Genomic DNA, 21169 nt, shown 5'->3' on the forward strand with positions numbered 1-21169 from the left:
TTTGAGAGTAATATATTGGCCTAGTGTTGTCTGTGATTGCCATGTGTTTCTATGACTGTTCTTCAAATTCTCAGGTTCTGCAGCTTGATTGGCATTTTTGAGAGTAACGAACCGTTGGCACACGAAAAGCACCGGATACGGACCACCTCTCTATCTGGCACAGGACTGAAGGAAGAGTAGCAGCGTAGAAACTGTACACTCAATATTTTGGTAAGTACGCCAGTGTACGAGCTGGTTGCATTGCTGAAGCACATGCAGTTTACACTAATGTAAAAATTGACAGCTTTCCAGAAGCTATCCATATAGATGCTTGGCCCTTATATGGGAGCTGAATGTCAAAGCTGGATGAATTTCTGAAAACTAGCTAGATTTTTCCTATGTGGCAGGTCCATTGGTAAAAGTGGTTCTCGTAACTATTTTGTTCGAGCTTGCAAACACGAAAATCCAGGTTGGAATATAGAGAGTCTTACGTAAATGATATATTGCTAGCCAATTAAATTTTGGACGTGCAGCCGCGCAAATAAAATTTCCTCCACTGATATTTTGGCCGCGTATCGTCCGCCGTCTTCAGAGTGAGTCACGAGACTGACGACGAGATGCCACGCGCGGCCTTATATGCTCCACCGCGGCGGTACTGTGCGTGTGGGTCACAGGTGCCGGTCGCCGGCAGAGAAATACGCAGCCGATGGCAGCTACTGGCGTGAAGATATGGGTTTGTGTGTGTCGGTTTCCGATATAGCAATTACGAAGCACCGCCCACAGAGAAGCGATGTTTCAGAGGAAGAAAGGAGTGCGATACGAAAGCTGCACGAGGATACGAAAGCTGCACGAGGATACTGGTACGGTCGTCCTGTGTGCTGATAGAGGTAATGGTGCCGTCCTTTTGCCTCGGGAAGTCTACGAGGGAAAGATGTCCGGTCTACTTAGTTCTGGTGCACACCGGAAGATCGACAAAGATCCTACTGACGAAGTGACAATAAGGACAGCTGCCTTGCTGAACGCTTCATCACTACTGTAGGAAGTCATAAGAAGTTTAAAAGTCCGAGGTGTACCTCCAAGATTTTATGGTCTTCCTAAAGTTTACGAGATGGGTAAGGATGAGCGTCTAGAGGATTTGTCTACGAGACCTGTAACGAGCACTATTGGTTCACCGACGAATTTTTCTGCCAAATATTTAGCTTCCTTATTAAAACCATTGGTAGGAAAATGTAGTCACCACATTCGTAATTCTATGGATTTTATTAAGAGACTTAGCAGTGTCAGGCTAAATAGTACGGATGTGCTTGTTTGTTTTGACGTGTGGTGTCATTATACACTGAGGTACCTTTAAAGGAATCTCTGTCTCTTATCGGCCAACATTTTGATAAGAACATTATGGCCTTATTTGAACGTGTGCTTTTATCATCTTATTTTCAATTTAATGGTGAATTTTATGAGCAAATTGATGGTGTTGCCACGGGAAGCCCCTTCTCCCCTCTGGTAGCTAATTTATTCGTGGAAGACTTGGAGGACAAGGCACTGGCCTCAGCAAGTTTTGAACCGACGCTCTTCTGGAGGTACGTGTACCACACATAAGTGGTATGGGTGGAAGGATGAATTACATCGATTTCTTGAACATTTGAATTCCGTCCATTAAATTTACAATGGAAATAGAAAAAGACGGTTGTCTCCCCTTTTTGGATGTTGTCGTTCGCCGTCAAGGTGATGGCACTTGAGAACGTGCCGTATATCGGAAACCAACACACACACACAAATCTATATTTTCGTGGCAGTAGCTGCCATCACCCTTCACAGACCAAAGGTGTCCTTAAGACCTTAGTGCATTGGGCGCACTGTATATCCGATAAAGAGAATTTGCAAGAAGAGCTCGTATACCTCGAGAGCATTTTTAAATCGAATGGATTTTCTCTGCAACAAATTCGTAGAGCACTCGATACCAAACCTAAAATGCAGGTACGTGATGGGGAAGGAGATAGTAATTCCTTCAGATTTAGTCCGTTTTTGCCCTATTTGGGTGCTCTTTCCTCAAAGGTAGGCTGTATTCTTGAGAAACACTGTGTTAAGTTGATCTTCCGGCCTCTCACAAAGATTGCAGCTTTACTCGGCTCTGTGAAGGACGATTTACGGCTCCGTAAAATGGGTGTGTATCGGATTCCTTGCGGAAATTGTGAGAAGCCGTACATAGGTCAAACAACACGCACCGTTCGTGAGAGGTGTGTGGAGCATCGAAGGTACACACGCTTATTACAGCCAGACCAGTCAGCTGTGGCCGAACATTGTATTGGTATAGGGCATTCCGTGAATTACGGTAATGTGAAGATTTTAACACCCACCTCTTCTTTTTGGGAATCTGTCTTCCAGGAAGCTGTAGATTAGCTAGTAATTTAATAAATAGAGATTTGGACAAAACTCTGAATCTGGCTCTCGGGTTAATTAAACTGCAGAGAAGTCGTCACGGTGTCACCGCCGCCGATCGTACGTCGATAAGCGAATCGAACGTCTGTACGCCTTCGCCACAGGTGGCGCACGTGTAAGTGTATTTCTCTGCCACCGACCAGCACCTGTGACCCGCACGTGCAGTACCACCGCGGTGGAGCATATAAGGCCGCGTGTGGCATCTTGTCGTCCGTCTCGTGACTCAGTCTGAAGATGGACAGACGATACACGGCCAAAATATCAGTAGAGGAAATTTTATTTGCGCAGCTGCGTGCCCGAAATTTAATTGATTATCCATTACGCTGCAATAAGTTGAAAATGCACATCGATATATTGCTACTTGCTGTAAAGATGAGATGTCTAGTTGCAGATAGGCACAACAAAGAGACTGTTACACACACACATTCGTGCGTGTTCGTGCACACTCACTAAGTCTCACACATTTTAGCCTTTACACGATGATCTCCTATAGGGTTTGACCTCCATTCTTCTAAATTTTCCCGAAGAGCAAGCCAATTGGGGAAGGTCGCCTTACATGGTGCACTGTGTCCATTATGCTCTGAAACCTCTCGCATCCTTCGGCAATGTGGATTTGCACTTCTGCTCATTGTGCAGCTGTTGTGCAACGTCACCCTCGTCGGTCAGTTTTCCTCCATCCACTGTGCAGTATCGCTTTCTGCGCCGATGACAATCGTAGATTTGTTTGCTCATTTGCACCTGATATCCGGCACGGTAGCCAGTCCATTGTGGTGGGGCTGTCGTGTGCCCTGTCGGTTGTCGCCCCCTAACCGCACAGGGATCGCTCTGCCGACGCCTGCACCGTTAACTCCCCACGTACGCCGAGAGTAGGTGCCCGTCACCTCGGGGCGTCGGGACTCCCGGCAATGGCCGTCCTGCCGGGTGGTCTCTGCTGCCGCGGGGTGGCGCCCGTGGGGAGGCCCCCAGGTCGGAGTGGGTGGCATCGGGGCGGGTGGCACGTCGTGAAGCGTAGTCCGTCATCATGACCTCAAATCGTTCCCCTCTCTGGCCACACCGTGGGAGGAATGGTAGGCTAAGGATGGCAGCAAAGCTTATTTGCCCAGTACCTCGTATGTAGAAGAGTCGTTGGGGAATGTTTCGTGTCAATGAAGCCTCAGTTTTTTTTGGAGCATTTAGAGGACAAGTTTGGGGAGGTGGAGGGCTTGTCCAAAATGCACTCTGGGCCAGTCTCGATAAAAACAGCATCCTCGCCCAGTCGCAGGCATTGGTCGCCTGTGACGAGCTGGGGGATCTTTCTGTTTCCGTCACACCCTATCACTGACGTGGTGACCTACGCAATCTGTGGTGACTGGCGTGGCTCGCGGACGTGTTCGGTGAGTGCTCCGCTCGTTTTCATGTTTGCGGTGGGGAAAAGTGGTCGGAGTGCAGTGCGAGTTTGTGTGGATAGCTAAAGGCGTAATCTGTCACGTGACGCATTAAAGACAGTTTGGAGACTGTAGTTAGACCGTGAGAGGTCTTTCTTTTCTGCGATAGTGAATGTATTCTCGCGTGCCGTGGGCGAGTTTGGTCGGCGGAACGGGTTGCAGTGACGTCGGACGCAGACGGAGCTGACAGCGTGGATTGCAGCGGGCTGGCTGCGTGAGCCACAGCTGTTTGTTGTGTCAGGTGGCCAGAAGCAGCGGCTGACTCAGCGGACGCCGTCTACGGAAAGCTGGCTGCATGTTCAGTCAACTGGCGTGTGGCTCTTATGTCGTGGCATTACCGAGTAACAGCATGGCAAACTGTGGAGCAAATCACAGATCGTACTGCACTTAACAGAACTGTTGCACTCGGTTGAGAGACAAACTACATACACAACGGATCCAGAATTTGAGAATCAGCTGCCGTACAGCAAATTTTGTCCAGTGTGCGCTCTCTTTGCCTCACTCTGTGAAGCATTTGGGACGTGTGCCTCGGCTTTTAACTAAGTAAGCTCCACGTCCGCAAGTATACGTGGACACTGGAGCGTACGACCTGGTTCACGCTGGTGGCAGCCACTGCTACTTTGAAAAATGCCGAACGCGCTCCCGGAATCGGTGTGAGCTACCCGTCAGTCGGAGGACGTCGAAACGGTGATGCGACTCCGACGAGCGGGAGCACGGTGGCAATAAGACGAATGGTATCTAGCGAAAAGTTAATACCTGAAAGAAAGAAAATGGAACTAAAATGATAAGCACTGTAGATGAGATCTTAGCGGAGTTCCAGAATGAACTAAAACAAAAAAGGGCGTCAACCACAATTACATCGCAGGTTAGAGACAAAATCTGGGCACTCGCAGTCAGTCAGGCGAGGCTTTATGGACAAAATGAGAGCTCAGAACTGAAAACGCCAGACTCGGAAAAGAACTAGCAGTTGCAAATGCACCAGATGCCCAGGAATGCGTTCAGTGCACGGAACAAGAAATAGCAGAACTCAAATCTGAAAATCAGAGATTAAAGTCAGAAAATAAACCTCTCTCACTCTCATCTGCAGCTCATTTCGACAAACAAAAGCTAAACAGTCCAGCACACTTTTCTTTAAATCAGAAACCAACCGAGATGCATGAACCGTTAGAGAAACCATCACTAAAACAATTAACCCCAAGTGACACAAATTAAAAATAAAATCAATCAGGTCAACAGCAAACACCGTAATAATTGAAACAGATACACAAGTAGACAAGAAAAAGATAATAGAAAAAGCGGCACAGCTCAAGGACATTAGGTGTGAAGAACCAAGAAGTTCAGACCCCTGCTGGCAGTGCACCATGTTAAAATATATTTAATTGGCCAGGAATTCTTGGAAGAGCTCTACGAAATAAAACTGAGTGAACACATTACTGAAGATGAGTTCGATAATGAGGTTAAAATGAAACTTAAAACAGGACCGAAGGGCAAAAGGACAGTAAACAATATTCTAGAAGTGTCGCCAAGAGTACGATTACTGCTGCTTCAAAAAGAAAGAGTTTTTAATTCAATTTGAATCTTTGTACATCAGCGACTCTGTTGCTGTACAAAATGTTTTAATTGTCGGGCCTACGGTCACCCGTCGAAGCATTGCGACCGAGAACAAGTATGTGGAAGATTTGCAAAACCGGGACACAAAAAGTCGGAATGCAGGCAGGAGAATCTTGTAGGTTGTATACCGTGCAAACACAGAAATAGAACATGCAGTAAGGCAGGGGGGCCAGACTGTCCTACATATAAACAGCTCTGCAAAAGACAAATAAAACGCACCAAATACGATGTCCCGGACAACGTCCATTAATAAGGAGTGCTACCGTAACTGTCAGAAACCCACCCCCCGAACACACCCAGGAAGAGACTTAACTAATAACACGAACAGGCAAAGTTACAAATCGCCGTCGACTAGGACGAGAGGCTGGCGGCGAGTCGTTGCCTGGCGGCAACACGTGGGGATATTACAACCTCCAAATGCAGATACCGATACTAATGTAATGCCTCAGTTCTGGGAGACAGTACAGTGTAGGTACTTCAGCATTACCAATTATATAGACAATATGTGCGTACGAGGTGCAATCGAATATGAGGTCGGCAGGCACCTGAAAAATCACATGTTTGATTGGGCCACCTTCCAGGCTGGTCTCCTTTTATGAGTTGACATATTGGAAGACAAAATACTGCGAAATAGTACAGAGAAATACGACGACGTCCTCGAACGTCCTCAGAATGGAGATGTCACTGAGTTCACAAGAAATCCAACACCACAGGCAAGTACAAACAAAGACAACTGCACACTACCCGCACAACAACTAGAATATGATACGACCAAATGTAGACCCTATGTTACACCAGTTCATTTTGTCTACAGGGGTAGCGCACACAGTCACTACTATAAACAAAGCAGTAAGGCAGCTAAACAGAAAGACACATCCTGCACCGGCACAACACCATATGCAAACACCCCAGAAACGGACATACGACAGTCACATTTTACGAACAAGTCCCTGGTAGAGATCAAAAACAAGAAGTCACTATCAGGGGAAATGTTCAGCGAAAACACATCAAACTCCATACTACCGGAAACCATAAAGCGAGAAAGACGTGCTGCACTACAAAATTACTTGAAATCGGAGCAACAAACAAACAGGCAAGATCACTAACCAGATACAACCAAAGATCATTAATTACGTAAACTAAGATAACTTAGACGTTAACCTATGGCTCAACAGACTAGTAAACAAGGATATATTTCAAACAGCTCTTCGCTCTGTAATATGAACTAAGCATAAAAACAGGGATAAAATCTACTTTCCAACTACAGAACAAACTGACAGTATTAACCTAAGAGTTGAAAATCTGCCAATGAACCCCAAAGATATATGTAAGTGTCTAAGGGAGGCATGTGCGTGAAGTGGAGAGGGCCTAAACCTAGAGAAACTATACGAGGATTTCGTGAGAGCACACAGACGTGTGTTTCTCGATTTTAAAGAAACCGCACCCGAGTGTTTTTCCTTCACTAGATATCCCTTCTGAAGGTAATACAACTAAATTGCCAGGGCAGTACCGTAGTAAACACGGAACTAGGTAGGCTCTTAGAAGAAGGTTGTACCGAGACCTTCTAATTTGAAATAGGTAGAAATAGCATTACTAACCAACATGCTACTAAGACTGTATTACTCATCCAAATACAGCATATCACTTCCTTCTATATACTACAAATTATTCGTAACCACGCTCATTGTGTTACATTTTCTTCTTTTTTTATTTTTCTTTGACATTTGCATTGTATAAATTATAGTCTCATCAACTAGGTAGTAACAAATTATATGGAACCATTTTAACAATTGTTAAGCATTCAATTCGCTGTAACCTCAGGGAAATCTTAATATGTTATGTTCTTTATATTATTAAAAAAAAAACATTAACAACTGTATACCAATAAGACTGTAACAATGAGAAGTCTTTGCTATTAGATTCAGAAGCATCCGACCCACCTTACATTTCAAGGCGGTGGGTTACTCTGTACTGTTAATGAAATAAATAAATGAAACAAATAACCCAATAAGAGCTTAAACATGGTCCAGGGTATTATATTCCACAGGGACCATCTTTTACAGTCTGATGACTAGCTGCACACCAACTTAGAGTGCCGAGGTGTTCATTTCGTTTGGAGCGTCCATCGGGGTCTGAGGGATAAACTGGTTGCCACCGGTGCCTTCATCTCGGCATTCGAGGGTGGCACATTACCTGAAAAGGTCAGGGTGACGGTTTACTGCTGTAATGTGAAACCGTATATCCCTCCCCCAATGCGGTGCTTTAAGTGCCGGAAGTTCGGGCATATGTCTTCCTGCTGTACATCCGCCATCACCTGCCGAGATTGTGGACATCCGTCCCATCCCACTACTCCACGTGTTCCGCCTCCCACCTGTGTCAATTGCGGAGAGCGACACTCGCCTCTCTCACCGGACTGTGGGATTTTACAGAAAGAGAGGAAAATAATGGAATGCGAGACCCCCGGACCAACTGCCCTACACTGAGGCTAAGAAAAATAAGAGAGGCTACATCATGTGCGTACGACATCCAACTACGCCACCACTACGACAACAGTTCCAGCTCCTTCCGTTCCGCCCATTCCTGTCGGCTCTCGGAGCCGCAATACTACACCTGCCCCCTCGATGATGGGAGGCACTTCCCTCCCTGTTGCTTCAGCACCACCTACCTCGGGAGCATTGTCCCCCATAACCATTGGGGACGTCAGTCCCCACTTCTCAGCTGGAGAAGCGTTAGTCTCCTTGGGCTTCTCTCGCTAGGAAGGGGTCCCTGTGGTCCCTCCATTCCTGTGTTTCTACTAGTGGGAAAGAGGACACCTGCCAGTGGCTGAAGTGACCAAAAGCAGCCGGTCGTAAGGCTTCACGATCCTCCTCAGTTCCGGCCAGACAAACCCGAGGATCAGCGAGAGAAATCCAAAAAGGAGACCCCAGAGACGGAGGAAATTGCGGTGGCACCCGCACCACCACTACCTACGAGCTCTGCATCTGAGGACGAGGTGGAGAATCTGGTGTCCGCCGGGGACCTAGATCTCGCCGGACGCTCGGACGCGACGGATGTAGACTGTTCGGGCAGCGAGGCGGTGGTGGCAGGTGACCCTGAGGTGTATACTGCCTCACTGAGCGTTTCGTGCCTTCCCTGCCTCACAATCGCATCACCCTCCAGTGGAATTGCTGTGGTTACTTCCTCCACATGGCTCAGCTAAGGCAAATGTTAAGCTTTACACCTGCTTTCTGCATTGCCCTCCAGGAAACCTGGTTCCCGGCAATGCGGACCCCTGCCCTCTGTGGTTATAGGGGATATTACAAGAACTGTAGCGAATACATTAGTGTGTCGGGTGGAGTTTGCGTCTGTGTCCTGAACTTGCTGTGTAGTAAACCTGTTCCCCTTCAAGCCCTATTGAAGCTGTGGCAGTCGGGATGATGACGACGCAGAAAATAACTGACTGTAACGTATATCTCCCTCCGGATGGTGTGGTACCCCTGAATGTCTTGGCTGCAGTGATTTATCAACTCCGTAAACCTTCCCTACTTTTGGGATATTTTAACATCCGTAACTCCTTGTGGGTTTGCACCATGTGCTTACTGGCCGAGGTAGAGATGTCAAAACTTTACTGTCTCAGCTCGACATCTGCCTTTTACGTACTGGTGCCCGACCAATTTTGCAGTGCTTTGTGGTAGTTTTCCGGCCATTGATTTATCACTTTGCAATCCGAGACTTCTCCCATCTGTCCACTGGAGAGCCCGTGATGACTTGTGTGGTAGTGACCACTTCCCCATCTTCCCGTCACTTTCCCAGCGTCATGCCCACAGACGCCTACCCAGATGGGCTTTAAACTAGGCAGACTGGGAAGCGTTCATCTCTGCAGTCACCGTTGAATCTCTCCCACGCAGTACCATCGATGTGGTGGTTGAACGGGTCACTAGAACTATTCCTTCTGTGGCAGAAAACGTGATCGCTCGTTCCTTAGGGTGCCACCAGCGATAATCATTTTCTCGGTGGTCGCCAGAAATTGACGAGGCCACTAAAGAGCACAGGTGGGCTCTATGACGACATAAGTGGCACCCTTCCCTCGAGCACCTAGTAGATTTTAAACGGCTCTGTGCCCGTGTATGCCAGCTTATAAAAAGGCGGAAAGAGGAATGTCTGGAGAGGTACGTCTCGACCGTCGGGTACCGTACGTCACCTCCCAGAGTCTGGGCGATCGGACGTGTTTTTGGGTACCGGACCCCGACAAGTGCCCTGGCATTAACATCAGTGGCACGTCGTATACCGACACAAACGCGATTGCCGAACACTGTGCTCGAGCGTCTGCATCGACGAATTAGCCCCCGGCCTTTCGCACTCTTGAATGGAGGACGGAAGGGGAGGTCCTCTCATTCACTACGTGCCACAGTGAACCTTGTAACGCCCCATTTACAGAGTGGGAGCTCCTCAGCGCCCTTGCCCATTGCCCCCACACAGCTCCCGGACCAGATCGGATCCACAGTCAGACGATTAAACATCTCTCGTCCGACTACAGGCGACATCTCCTCGTCACCTTCACCCGGACGTGGTGTGACAGTGTCTTTCCGTCGCAATGGCGGCAGAGCACCGTCATTCCCGTGCTCGAACCTGATAAAAACCCACTTCGTGTGGATAGCTATCGGCCTGTCAGCCTGACCAGTGTTCTGTGTAAGCTGCCGGAACGTATGGTGAGCCGGCAGATGTGTCGGGTCCTGGAGTCATTTGGCCTACTGGCTCCGTGCCGGGGAAGTTTCCGCCAGGGTCCATCTACCACTGATAATCTCGTGTCCCTCGAGTCTGCCATCTGAACAGCCTTTTCCAGACAGCAATACCTGGTTGCCATCTCTTTTGATGTACGAAAAGCTTACGACACGACCTGGCGACATCGTATCCTAGCCACGTTATACGAGTGGGGTCTCCGGGACCCATTCCTGATTTTTATCCAAAATTTCCTGTCACTCCATACTTTCCGTGTCCAATTTGGTGCCTCGCATAGTGCCGCCCCCTCCCCAATAAACAGCAGAATGGAGTCCTGCTGGGCTCTGTATTGAGTGTATCTCTATTTTTAGTGGCCATTAACAATCTAGCAGCAGCTGTCGAGCCCTCCGTCTCACCTTCTCTGTATGCAGACGACTTCTGCATTTCGTACTGCTCGTCCAGTACTGGTGTTGCCGAGTGGTGCCTACGCGGAGTCGTCCACGAGGCGCAGTCGTGGGCTCTAGCCCACGGCTTAAGCTTTGAGCTGCAAAGTCGTGTGTTATGCACTTCTGTCGGCGTCGTACCGTTCGTCCGGAACCAGAACTTTACCTTAATGGCTATCCAGTCACTGTAGTGGAGACATACCGATTCTCGGGACCGGTTTTCGATGCACGATCGGCTCGGCTTCCTTGCCTTTGTCAGTTTAAGCAGAAGTGCTGGCAGCACCCTCCGCTGCCTGAGAAACACCAACTGGGGTGCAGATCACTCTACACTGCTGCAGCTCTCCCACCTCGACTATGGGGGTGTGATTTGTGGTTCGGCGGCGCCCTCAGCGTTGCATTTACTCGACCCAGTGCACCACTGCAGAGTTTGACTAGCGACAGGAGCTTTTAGGGCGAGTCTGGTGACCGGCGTACTGGTGGAGGCTGGAGTCCCTCCATTGAAGATCAGATGTGCACAGCTGCAGGCCAGTCACATTGCACACATTGATAGTTCCCCTGAGCATCCTAATTACAATCTCTTTTTTCCCAACCTCGGCGGTTCATCTCCCGAATCGGCGGCCGACATCGGGGCTTAAGATTTCGGTTCCCATCCGTTCCCTTCTGTCTGAACTGGAGACCTTCCCTTTACCACCTCTACTCCAGGTCCATTCACGTACACCTCCATGGTGTAAACCTAGGGTGATGCTTCACTCGGACCTTCCACGTCGCGCTAAGGCCTCGGTTAACCCTGTGGCTCTCCGCTGTCACTTCCTCTCGATTCTCGACACGTACGGAGGCCGTGAAGTGGTTTACACGAACCGCTCGACGGCTGACGGTCGTGTCGGCTTTGCGTATATTCGTGGAAGACATCTCGAACGGCACTGCTTGCCAGATGGCTACAGTGTTTGCACTGCAGAGCTGGCGGCCATATTTCGTGCTCTCGAGGACATCCGCTCGTGCCCCGGTGAGTCATTTCCCCTTTGGTAGTAACCACCCAGTAGTCCCTCTGTGTCTCGGAACAGTCCAGTCGTTCACCGGTGTTTGTCTGGACACCGGGTCACGTCGGAATTCCGGGAAATGAACTTGCCGACAGGTTGGCAGTCGGGCTACACGGCAACCGCTTCTGGAGCTCGGCACGCCCGTGACTGACTCGTGTTCATTACTACGCCACGAGGTTTTTCAGCTTTGGAAGATGTAATGGCACAATCTCAGTACACACGACAAACTGCGTGCCATTAGGGAGACTACGAACGTGTGGAAGTCCTCGAAGAGAGACTCTCACAGGGACTCTTTGGTTCTCTGCCGGCTCAGTATTGGTCACGCTTCGGCTCCGCATTGGTCGTGCTCGGGCAACCCAGGCTGCCTCCTGCACCGTGAAGACCCGTCTCAGTGTCGGTGTGGCGCCCGTTTGACATTGGCCCGTATTCTGGTGCACTGTCCTACTTTGAGTGCCCTGGGACGACATCATCATTTACTGGACTTGTTACAGCTAATTTTATCTGACACCTCATCGGCTGATTTAGTTTTACATTTCGTTCGTGAGGGTGGGTTATATCATTTGATCTGAGTTTTAGTGCATGTTCTTTGTCCCTTTGTATCCCCCACCGTAGTGCTTCTAAGGTGTAGGTTTAATGTGTTGCAGAGTGGCTGGCTTCTCCTTTTTATTCTCATGGTCAGCCAGCCATAATAATCTGCCTTCTCATTTTAATGTCTTCTACCTGTTTCTTGCATTTATGGTTTTCATGTATCCTTTTGTCCATTTGTGTTTGTTGCTCTTCGGTCATTCTTGTGGTTTTTCCTTTCTTTCTGTTTTGTGTTGTAAGTCTTGTTTGTTTTATTCTCACCCTTGTGGCATTGTTTTATTCGGAACAAGGGACAGATGACAAGCAGTCTGGTCTCCCCCCCCCCTCCCCCTCTTTTTAAAGCAACACACACACACACACACACACACACACACACACACACACACACACACACACACACACACACAAAGTTCTGTGAGTAACATATTGACTTTTTCGTGATATTATTGTTTGATCTTTGAAATAGATGCAGGGTTATTAATATGTACCTCCATACTGAAACTATAAGAAATGTAGAAAATATCTGCGTGTCAGAGGACGTAGTGCCTCTGCAGGTTTTTAACTCTCATTACAGGTGCTCGATACGGGCACCATTAATCAAGCGGCAAAAAATGTTGTGGTAATTAAACTCTTGCCGTACCAGTCCGAAAACCTCACTGTGAATGACTACATGAATTATCCTTCCCTGGAACTGTTCCAAATTAATGTCAGTGGAGGCACGAACTTGTGATCTTTAACATAACCCTATAAGAAGCAACCACCCGGAGTTAAGTCAGGTGCTTGTGGAGGTGATTGAAGAAGAGGAGAGTCACAGTAAGAAACATGTCCGATTCGGTGCTGAGGCAGTTCGGCACCGAGGCAAGAAAGAAATGTAGTGGAGCGCCGTCTCGCTCAAAATGAAGCCTACACTGTCTGGCTGTATTTACAGCACGGAACGTCGCTGCAGCGTGGCCGCAAATGGAAAATCGGTCACAGTTTCCTCTGGAGAGGGGAAGAAAAAATAAATAAAAAAAATATTGTCTGCGAACTTTCGAAGAGGACACGGCACGAATGACGTTTCCAGACATACGGAATGTTGCTCTGCAGCTGCAAACTGACTTCTTAAAATAGCTGCTGAAAGTCATCGGAAGTCAGAATGAAGCCGATTGTCCAGAGTAATGGGTACGTGTGACACATCCAGGTTTTATGCAGTGTAATGCAGAAGTTTGTGTGGAATGCAGGAGGTAGTATACTGCTGCATCTGCAGCTCTCTGGGACTCCTGATGAACTGTTCCTGCACACACTCCACCTTCTGTGCTGATGGTCCCAGCCAGCTCATTTTCTTTGTGCCACGTAAGCAGACAGTTTCACCAAATGTGTCGTACCACACTCGGACTGTTTTGTCTGTCGGCGCTTTTACCTGCTATTTGGTAATAGAGTGTCTTCGAACCGTCACAGTTGACTCACATTTAGTGAATTCGAGGACACAAAAATCTTTGCTCCATTGTACACAGAGTTCTGACATGCCTGCCCCTCGTCGTGCACTCTGCGACGGCACTGTATCTATTACGAGGCGTGTCTGGAAAGTAAATATTGTTTTGGAAAATGCCTCATAAAAACGTGTCAAAACTAAAATTTATTTTTATAAGAAAGAGAATTTCTTAAACTATTTTTCTACATTATTGTCACCATTGTCCAAACATGTGTCATAGCAAGAAACTAACTTTGCTATACCCTCTTTCTAGAAAGAGGTCGTCAGTGAAGACGGCCACTGCTGAACGCCATTTATTGTGTCATTTTCTGTTTGCCGAGTTCATTCCCAGAGGTGAAACTGACAGTGCGGTATAATACTCAGAGACATTGAGAAAATTTCGAAACGGAGGGCGTGAAATACTGTCGAGACATTGTGTCGCTTCGTGACGATGCTCATCCCCATTCTGCCGGTGTCACTCAAAATCGTATTTGTCGATTCTATTGGGAGCACTTCGATCGCCCGTCGTACGACCCCGATCTCGCACCTTCTGACTACTACTCCTTCTCGAATTTGAAGCAAGATTTTGGAGGGAGGCACTTTGACAGCACACAAACAATGGTGTTTAGCAGTGGCAGTGCCACCTTTCCGTGAAGAATGCATAGAAAAGTTGGTTTCCACTATGATTAATGTGTGAAAAATGGTAGCAACTTTGTAGAAAAATAATTTAGAAATGCTCTTTCTGGTAAAAATAAAGTTTGATGTGAAAAAAAATTGTTTTTATGAGTTTTTTTACAAAATGCTATTTACTTTCTGGACATTCCTCCTGCAATACAAAACTTCTAGCAATGCTCTATCCACTGATACGTCTCTTCTTTTCTGTACGTCTAGTAGTTTTCCCACACTTGTGATCGGAACATACGGAGGTACTTGCAAATAACCGTGTAAATTGCCTAGTTGTTTGCTTGCAGCTGTGATAAATGATTTGCTCCCAACTGACTTTCAGTAGGCAGTGAAGTGTGTGTTGTTCTGAAAGTTCCTGGCAGATTAAACCTGTGCACTGGACTGGGAGGACAGCAGAAGAGGCGTCCTGACAGATGTGAAACTGTGAGGAAGGGCCTCCAGGTGTGCCCGAATGCCTCATTTAGTAAGATTAGTCCCTGCAAATGGGACTGTGTTCGAGTCTCGATCCCGTGCTCTGTTTTAGGGTGCCGGGAAGTGTTTGATGGAAATGAATAAAGACGAGTATTAAACAGGTAGTAAAATATTTTTCTTAAAAATGTGTGGAGTATGGACCAGGTTCTAACTGGGGAGTCCATTGCACCTCGGCAACATTACTCAAAACAGTTTATTATTGGCAAATGAATTTAACCATCCTTAAAGTAGCACTGCAGATTTGTTGCGTTCCATGAAGAATATTAAGCTTAGAAAAAAATTCGCTAATGTGTATATCCTGGTTTCAGCTGTATTAGATGTGTACATACTATCTATTAAACAATGGAAAATCGAGGCTGGAGCATAGGCGATAGTGTGAAAAGGATAGATTGGAAATCATTGTATAGAGGAGATTTGAGATGCAGAGAGGCACAACAAAAAGACTGCAATACATTTGAGCTTTTGATCGAAAGGCCTTCTTCCGAAGTGGAAAATGTGCACATGAGAGTGTGAGGGGAGAGTGGGCATGTTGTATAATTCCAATGAAGGCCTTTTTGGCTGAAAGCTTACTTGTGTGACAGTCTTTTTGTTGTGCCTCTCTGCGACTCAACATCTGCACTATACGGTGAGTAGCAATCTATCCTTTTCGTAATAATGTCGTGTTTTCCATGAATGGTGAACTTTTGGGCAGACCTTGAGGAGAGGTAGTGAAACAGCACAGGAAAAGAAAACTGTCAGTGTCTGCATTTTTATGGATGAGTGAAACATGTGGACGTAAAGCATTTACCACGAATTGCTGCACCAGCCTTTGTTAACACTATTCCTATTCCAAAATCTTGCACATGTCAGCTATTGATCTTTGCTTTTTCACAATTGCAGTAGAGGAGGAAGGTTAAAAGCAGGACATTAATTACTGATGAACAACATATACTGAAGAAAGGCTTTGGTTTTCGGTGACTGTGTACATTTATCATCACTTAACACTTCCGGACTGAGATGCTGTGGTCCATACATAAAACTCTCCCCCGACATTTCGCCTTCGACTGCGGAAGGTATCCTCTGAGAACAATGGTCGAACTGCAACGAGAGCGCGAGTGAGCGCCGTATATATAAGCCGTCCAGAGGGCGCCGCTGTCAATAACGTGACGTTGGCTGTTCTATGATCTCTGATATTGCTAACTTTCTCTTTTGAAATTAATCGATTGTTATGCTGTTGCTGCAATGTTGACAGCCATATCTTATCCAGCTTAATGCCTTCATCTTTACTATTAAAATTTTTGCAGTGTTTGGCAATCTCAATGGCCTCTCTGTACATCTGTGTATAATAATACGACACCTTTGCTATGACGGTCGTCTCACTAAACTTTATTTCATGATCATCTTCCTGAAACACGTTCTGCTATGGCCGGAGGCGGCAGTTCCTTTTTTGTTCTCCCAGACGGGTGTTGACACTTCTTTTTGTTATGCCTATATAGACCTATCCACAACTGCATGGAATTTTATAGGCACCTGGTGTAGCTAGAGGATGTCATTTATCTTTTGCAGATCTGAAACATTCTTTTATTTTCGTGGTGCGTCTGAAAATAGTTTCCACATCGTATTCGCTTAAAATATTTCCAATGCGATCAGTGACCTCACTAATAAATGGTGAGAACACTTTCCCCTCGGGTCGGTGTCGATCTTCGTCCGTCCCGGTTGTCAGTATGTACGGACCACGGCATCTCAGCCCAGAAATGTTAAGTGGTGACATCACCTGCTGTGAAAGCCTTCATTCTATGATGTGTACATTTACATGGGCGTTTCATATTTCAACAGCTATAACATCTCAGGTGTTTGCTCATCACAGTGGTATATGAAACTATTAGAGGCTTTCACAAATGCCCATATAGGGAAGGTAATGTCTGTAATGTATGATTTATGCAATGGAAAAAAGTGCTTAGTAACTATCACATTAGCTACTTGATACAGTCTACTGTAAAATTGGGCAAAGAGGAGACTGTGTAATCGAAGTCAAAATGGTTTTTATTTGTCTGTTTATTGTATTAAATGCTCCTTTGATAATTGTGAAACAGCTCTCAATATTATGAAAAGTATAGTTGCTGCTCAGCATATAGTAGAGATGCTGAGTCACAGGTAGGGACGACAAAATGACTACGAGAAAGTAGGCTATAAGTCCGCTTCAGAAATGGACAAAAACACACACACACACACACACACACACACACACACACACACACACACACACACACAGGGGGGGGGGGGGAGGCAGCAAGATGCAGTCGAGAGGCTAGGCTTTGGGCAGGGGTGAGGGGGGGGGGGGGGGGGGGAGAGCATTAGCGGAAAAGGAGAGGAGTGAAATACTGTGGGTGCCTTGGTGGAATAGAGGGCTGGAATGGGAACAGGGACTGGGCTAGATGGGTAGGACAATGAGTAATGAAGGTTGAGGCCAGGAGGGTTACGGAAAATTATATATTACAGGGAGAGTTCCCACCTGTGCAGTTCAGAAAAGCTGGAGTAGGTGGGAAGGCTGTGGAGCAGTGACAGAAATTAAGAACATCATGTTGGGCTGCGTGTTTAGCAATGGGATGGTCCAGCTTTTACCCAGCCACAGTTTGTCAGTGGCCATTCGTGTGGACAAAAAGTTTGCCGGTTATCGTGCCCACGTATAATGTAGCAGAGTGGTTACAGCTTTCCTTGTAGATTACGTGACTGGTTTCACAGGTAGCCCTGCCTTTGATGGGATAGGTGATGTTTTTGCCTCGACAGAGTATGTGGTGGTGGTGGTGGTGGTGGTGGTGGTGGTGGTTGGAGGATGTATGGGACAGGTCTTGCATCTAGGATTATTAGAGGGATATGAGCCATGAGGCAAGAAGTTGAGAGCAGACGTTGTGAAGTGATGGACGAGTATATTGTGTAGATTCAGTGGATGGCGGAATACCAGTGTGGGAGGGGGAGGGGAGGATAGTGGGTAGAACATTCTTCATTTCGAGGCACGACGAGAGGTAGTCGATACCCTTGCGGAGAATACGATTCTCACGAGGGGAATGCACCTCTGTGGCCGGTGGGACTTTGGGAGATGGTGGGTGAGCGGACAGGTAAGGTACGGGAGATCTGTTTTTGTACGTAGTTGGGAAGGTACGGCGGCCTCGGTAACCCCTTCAGGGGCTGCTCCTCACTACAGATGGGACGGCCGTGGGTGGCTAGGCTACAGGAACGGGTGACAGCTGTCGATGGCAGGCTTTGATCTCTTCACAGTGCAAAATCTGTGTTCACTTCATGTTATTAAAGATCTGAGGTACACGTGTAAATGCAAAGATGGTGATTCACAATGCTGTCTCCTAGGTTAGATCTTAGACACGAGTTAGTCTTGTTCATTTGCTTTGGACTGCTGTAACAGATTGACAAAATAATCGTCTAACAACTTCTAGCGTGTGCTTGATAATGGCATAAGAACCGAAAGTGTAGATAGTTCAGTAGATAAATATAGTAATACACAGTCAAATAGTGATTTAATATTTTAAAAACCGTACTTTTTGTACAGCATTTTGTTCTGTGCATTTCTTGGATCTCACAAGCACCTATGACATCTATATTATTATATTGACATATATTGACATTTCAAACTGCCACAAAAACTAAACTAGCGCAGGTACGACGTTCACTCGACCACGGCTTGATGCCGACTGACCTGTTGAGTCCGTGAACGCACAGATGGCGTCGCTACTCCCCCCACAACCCGCACTGTGACCAATCGGAGGTTTTTTTCTGAACCGCCCTCGTATATCTAAAACATATCATATATATGTCTGCTTGTGTCTGTGTATGTGCGGATGGATATGTGTGTGTGTGGGTGGGTGTATACCTGTCCCTTTTCCCCCCTAAGGTAAGTCTTTCTGCTCCCAGGATTGGAATGACTCCTTACCCTCTCCCTTAAAAACCACATCCTTTCATCTTTCCCTCTCCTTCCCTCTTTCCTGATGAAGCAACCGTGGGTTGCGAAAGCTTGAATTTTGTGTGTGTGTTTGTGTTTGTTAGTGTCTCTATCAACATACCAACACTTTAGTTTGGTAGGTTACATCACCTTTGTTTTTATTATACAGACAGTACTACATTCTCTTCTGGCCACTCCATTACTCACAACTCACCTCGAATAACAAAATCATTTAATGCGAATAACAGCAGACTGCATAAACAAATGCCGTACACATTGAGGCGAGTGTGAAGTGATGTGAGGAGAATGCCAGCTTCCTCCTGTGGCTCGCAGAAAGACAGGTGTTGGCAGAACACGAGTGAGGAACTTACTGGAACACACCCGACTACCATCTACACTAGTGGAAGTGCTCTGTCACTGATACTTGTTCACTGTATCGTGAACACACATTTTAGGCGTATAATGTTATATCTGTTCTTATTATTCAGTGATGCTTTTTATGCAGGTAATTTAAATTTATTCGAGAAAATTTATTAGTATTTTTGCAATAGATTTTAAAAAGTTTCTCAAAAGCAGGAATCTTACTTTCTTTTTTTTTTTTTTTTTTTTTTTAAGTGCTTAACATTATATCTGGATCATCTCATTGACTTTTTGCGTCATCACTGCATTATTTACAGAAAATTCCTGGATTCATTTTTTAAACATTGAAAAACTTCACGTGCTTCAGGATTTTTCAAAATAAACAGCATAATCAACTTTCTGTAAAACAATGGAAAATGCAGGATGTAATGTAACAGTATTATGGAACTGATAGTTGCTATTTGCCATATAGAGGAAATGCTGATATTGTAATTATGTAACTTTTCATAAATTTGTTCACTTTGCACTGTGGTACATCACATTCTACCACACAGTTCTGTAAAGCATAGCAGTGTTACAACATTGCACAATTTGACAACACATTACTGCTTGCCGAGCTTGTAAGATACTCGGAATAATATCTCCCACTGAAAAGCTCTCGACACCGAGTAAAAGATAATACAATTAGAAGAAAGTACATTACAAAGATTTACACGAGCTAGTATAGGATAATTTTTGCTGCTTGTAGGATTTTTGTGTGCTAGTTATGTTAACTTGAAATCTTACAAAATTAAAGGTATGAAAAAAAGATAATTGTTCTATACTGTATGTAGAAAAAGTATATAAAAACACACAAGAAAATACTAGTATTCATCTTTCTAGATGTGACAAGATCATTTGGATCACCAAACAGTGAGGTCATTACTCTCGCTGGATTAGATAAGGCCAGTGAAGGAAGTCAGCCGTGCACTTTCTAAGGAACTGTCCTGGCATTTGCCTGAAGAGATTAAGGGAAATCACAGAAAACCTAAATCTGGATGGGCAGATGTGGATTTGAATCGTCGTCCTCCTGAATGGGAGTCCAGTGTACTAACCACTGCACCACCCCACTTGGTTATAGTCATAGGCAGCTACGTATTTTTCTTTTGGGAAGTGCACAGTTTTATGTTTATAAACATTTAAAGCAAGTTGTCAATGTTTGCACTACCACGAAATCTTATCGAGGTTTGACTGAATATTTGTACAGCTTCATCGAGATAGTAAGTCATCGTAGGTAGCTGCATCCTCAGCGAAAAGCTGTAGGTTACTATTAATATTATCTGCGAGATCATTAATATAAGACATAAACAGCAAGGGACTGAACACACTATCCTGGATTACACCCAAAGTTACTTCTACAGCTGATGACTCTCCACCCAAGATAATATGCTCCATCCTCTTTACCGAGAAGTCCTCAATCCAGTCACAAATTTCACTCGATATCCCCTACGATCATAGTTTTGACAGTAAGCGTAGATGTGGTAATGAATCAAATCCTTTTAAGAAATCGAGAAATACTGTATCTACCTGATTGCCGGCTTTCAGGATGTCGTGTGAAAAAAGTGAGAGCTGGGTTTGACATGATGTGTGTCTCCAAACTCCATGCTGGTTGGCAGGGAGGTGGTGGTCATTATGTTCAAGATATCTCATTACATTTGAGCTCAGAATTTGTTCCAACATCGCACAACAAATACAGTTTTAATGATTTCGGTTGTTGTTGTTGTTGTCTTCAGTCCTGAGACTGGTTTGATGCAGCTCTCCATGCTACCCTATCCTGGGCAAGCTTCTTCATCTCCCAGTACTTACTGCAACCTACATCCTTCTGAATCTGCTTAGTGTATTCATCTCTTGGTCTCTATGATTTTTACCCTCCATGCAGCCCTCCAATGCTAAATTGGTGATCCCTTGATGCCTCAGAACATGTCCTAGTAACCGGTCCCTTCTTTTTGTCAAGTTGTGCCACAAATTCCTCATCCCCCCAATTCTATTCAATACCTCCTCATTAGTTATGTGATCTACCC

At 45.9% G+C, this 21169-nt stretch overlaps 1 protein-coding gene across 2 annotated transcripts in view; it reads left to right on the forward strand.

The window, feature by feature from the left end:
• Positions 1-21169, forward strand: part of LOC126428260 (protein Lilipod) — a 364122-nt gene that overhangs the window by 335600 nt on the left and 7353 nt on the right. For both annotated transcript variants that reach the window (XM_050090172.1, XM_050090173.1), the window contains one exon: positions 75-210. In XM_050090172.1, the coding sequence (XP_049946129.1) occupies positions 75-180 (106 nt within the window). In that variant the 3' untranslated portion in view covers positions 181-210. The remainder of the gene's footprint in view (positions 1-74; positions 211-21169) is intronic.

The sequence above is a fragment of the Schistocerca serialis genome, chromosome 12, assembly GCF_023864345.2.
Source record: "Schistocerca serialis cubense isolate TAMUIC-IGC-003099 chromosome 12, iqSchSeri2.2, whole genome shotgun sequence".
In the NCBI taxonomy this organism is placed as follows: domain Eukaryota; kingdom Metazoa; phylum Arthropoda; class Insecta; order Orthoptera; family Acrididae; genus Schistocerca; species Schistocerca serialis.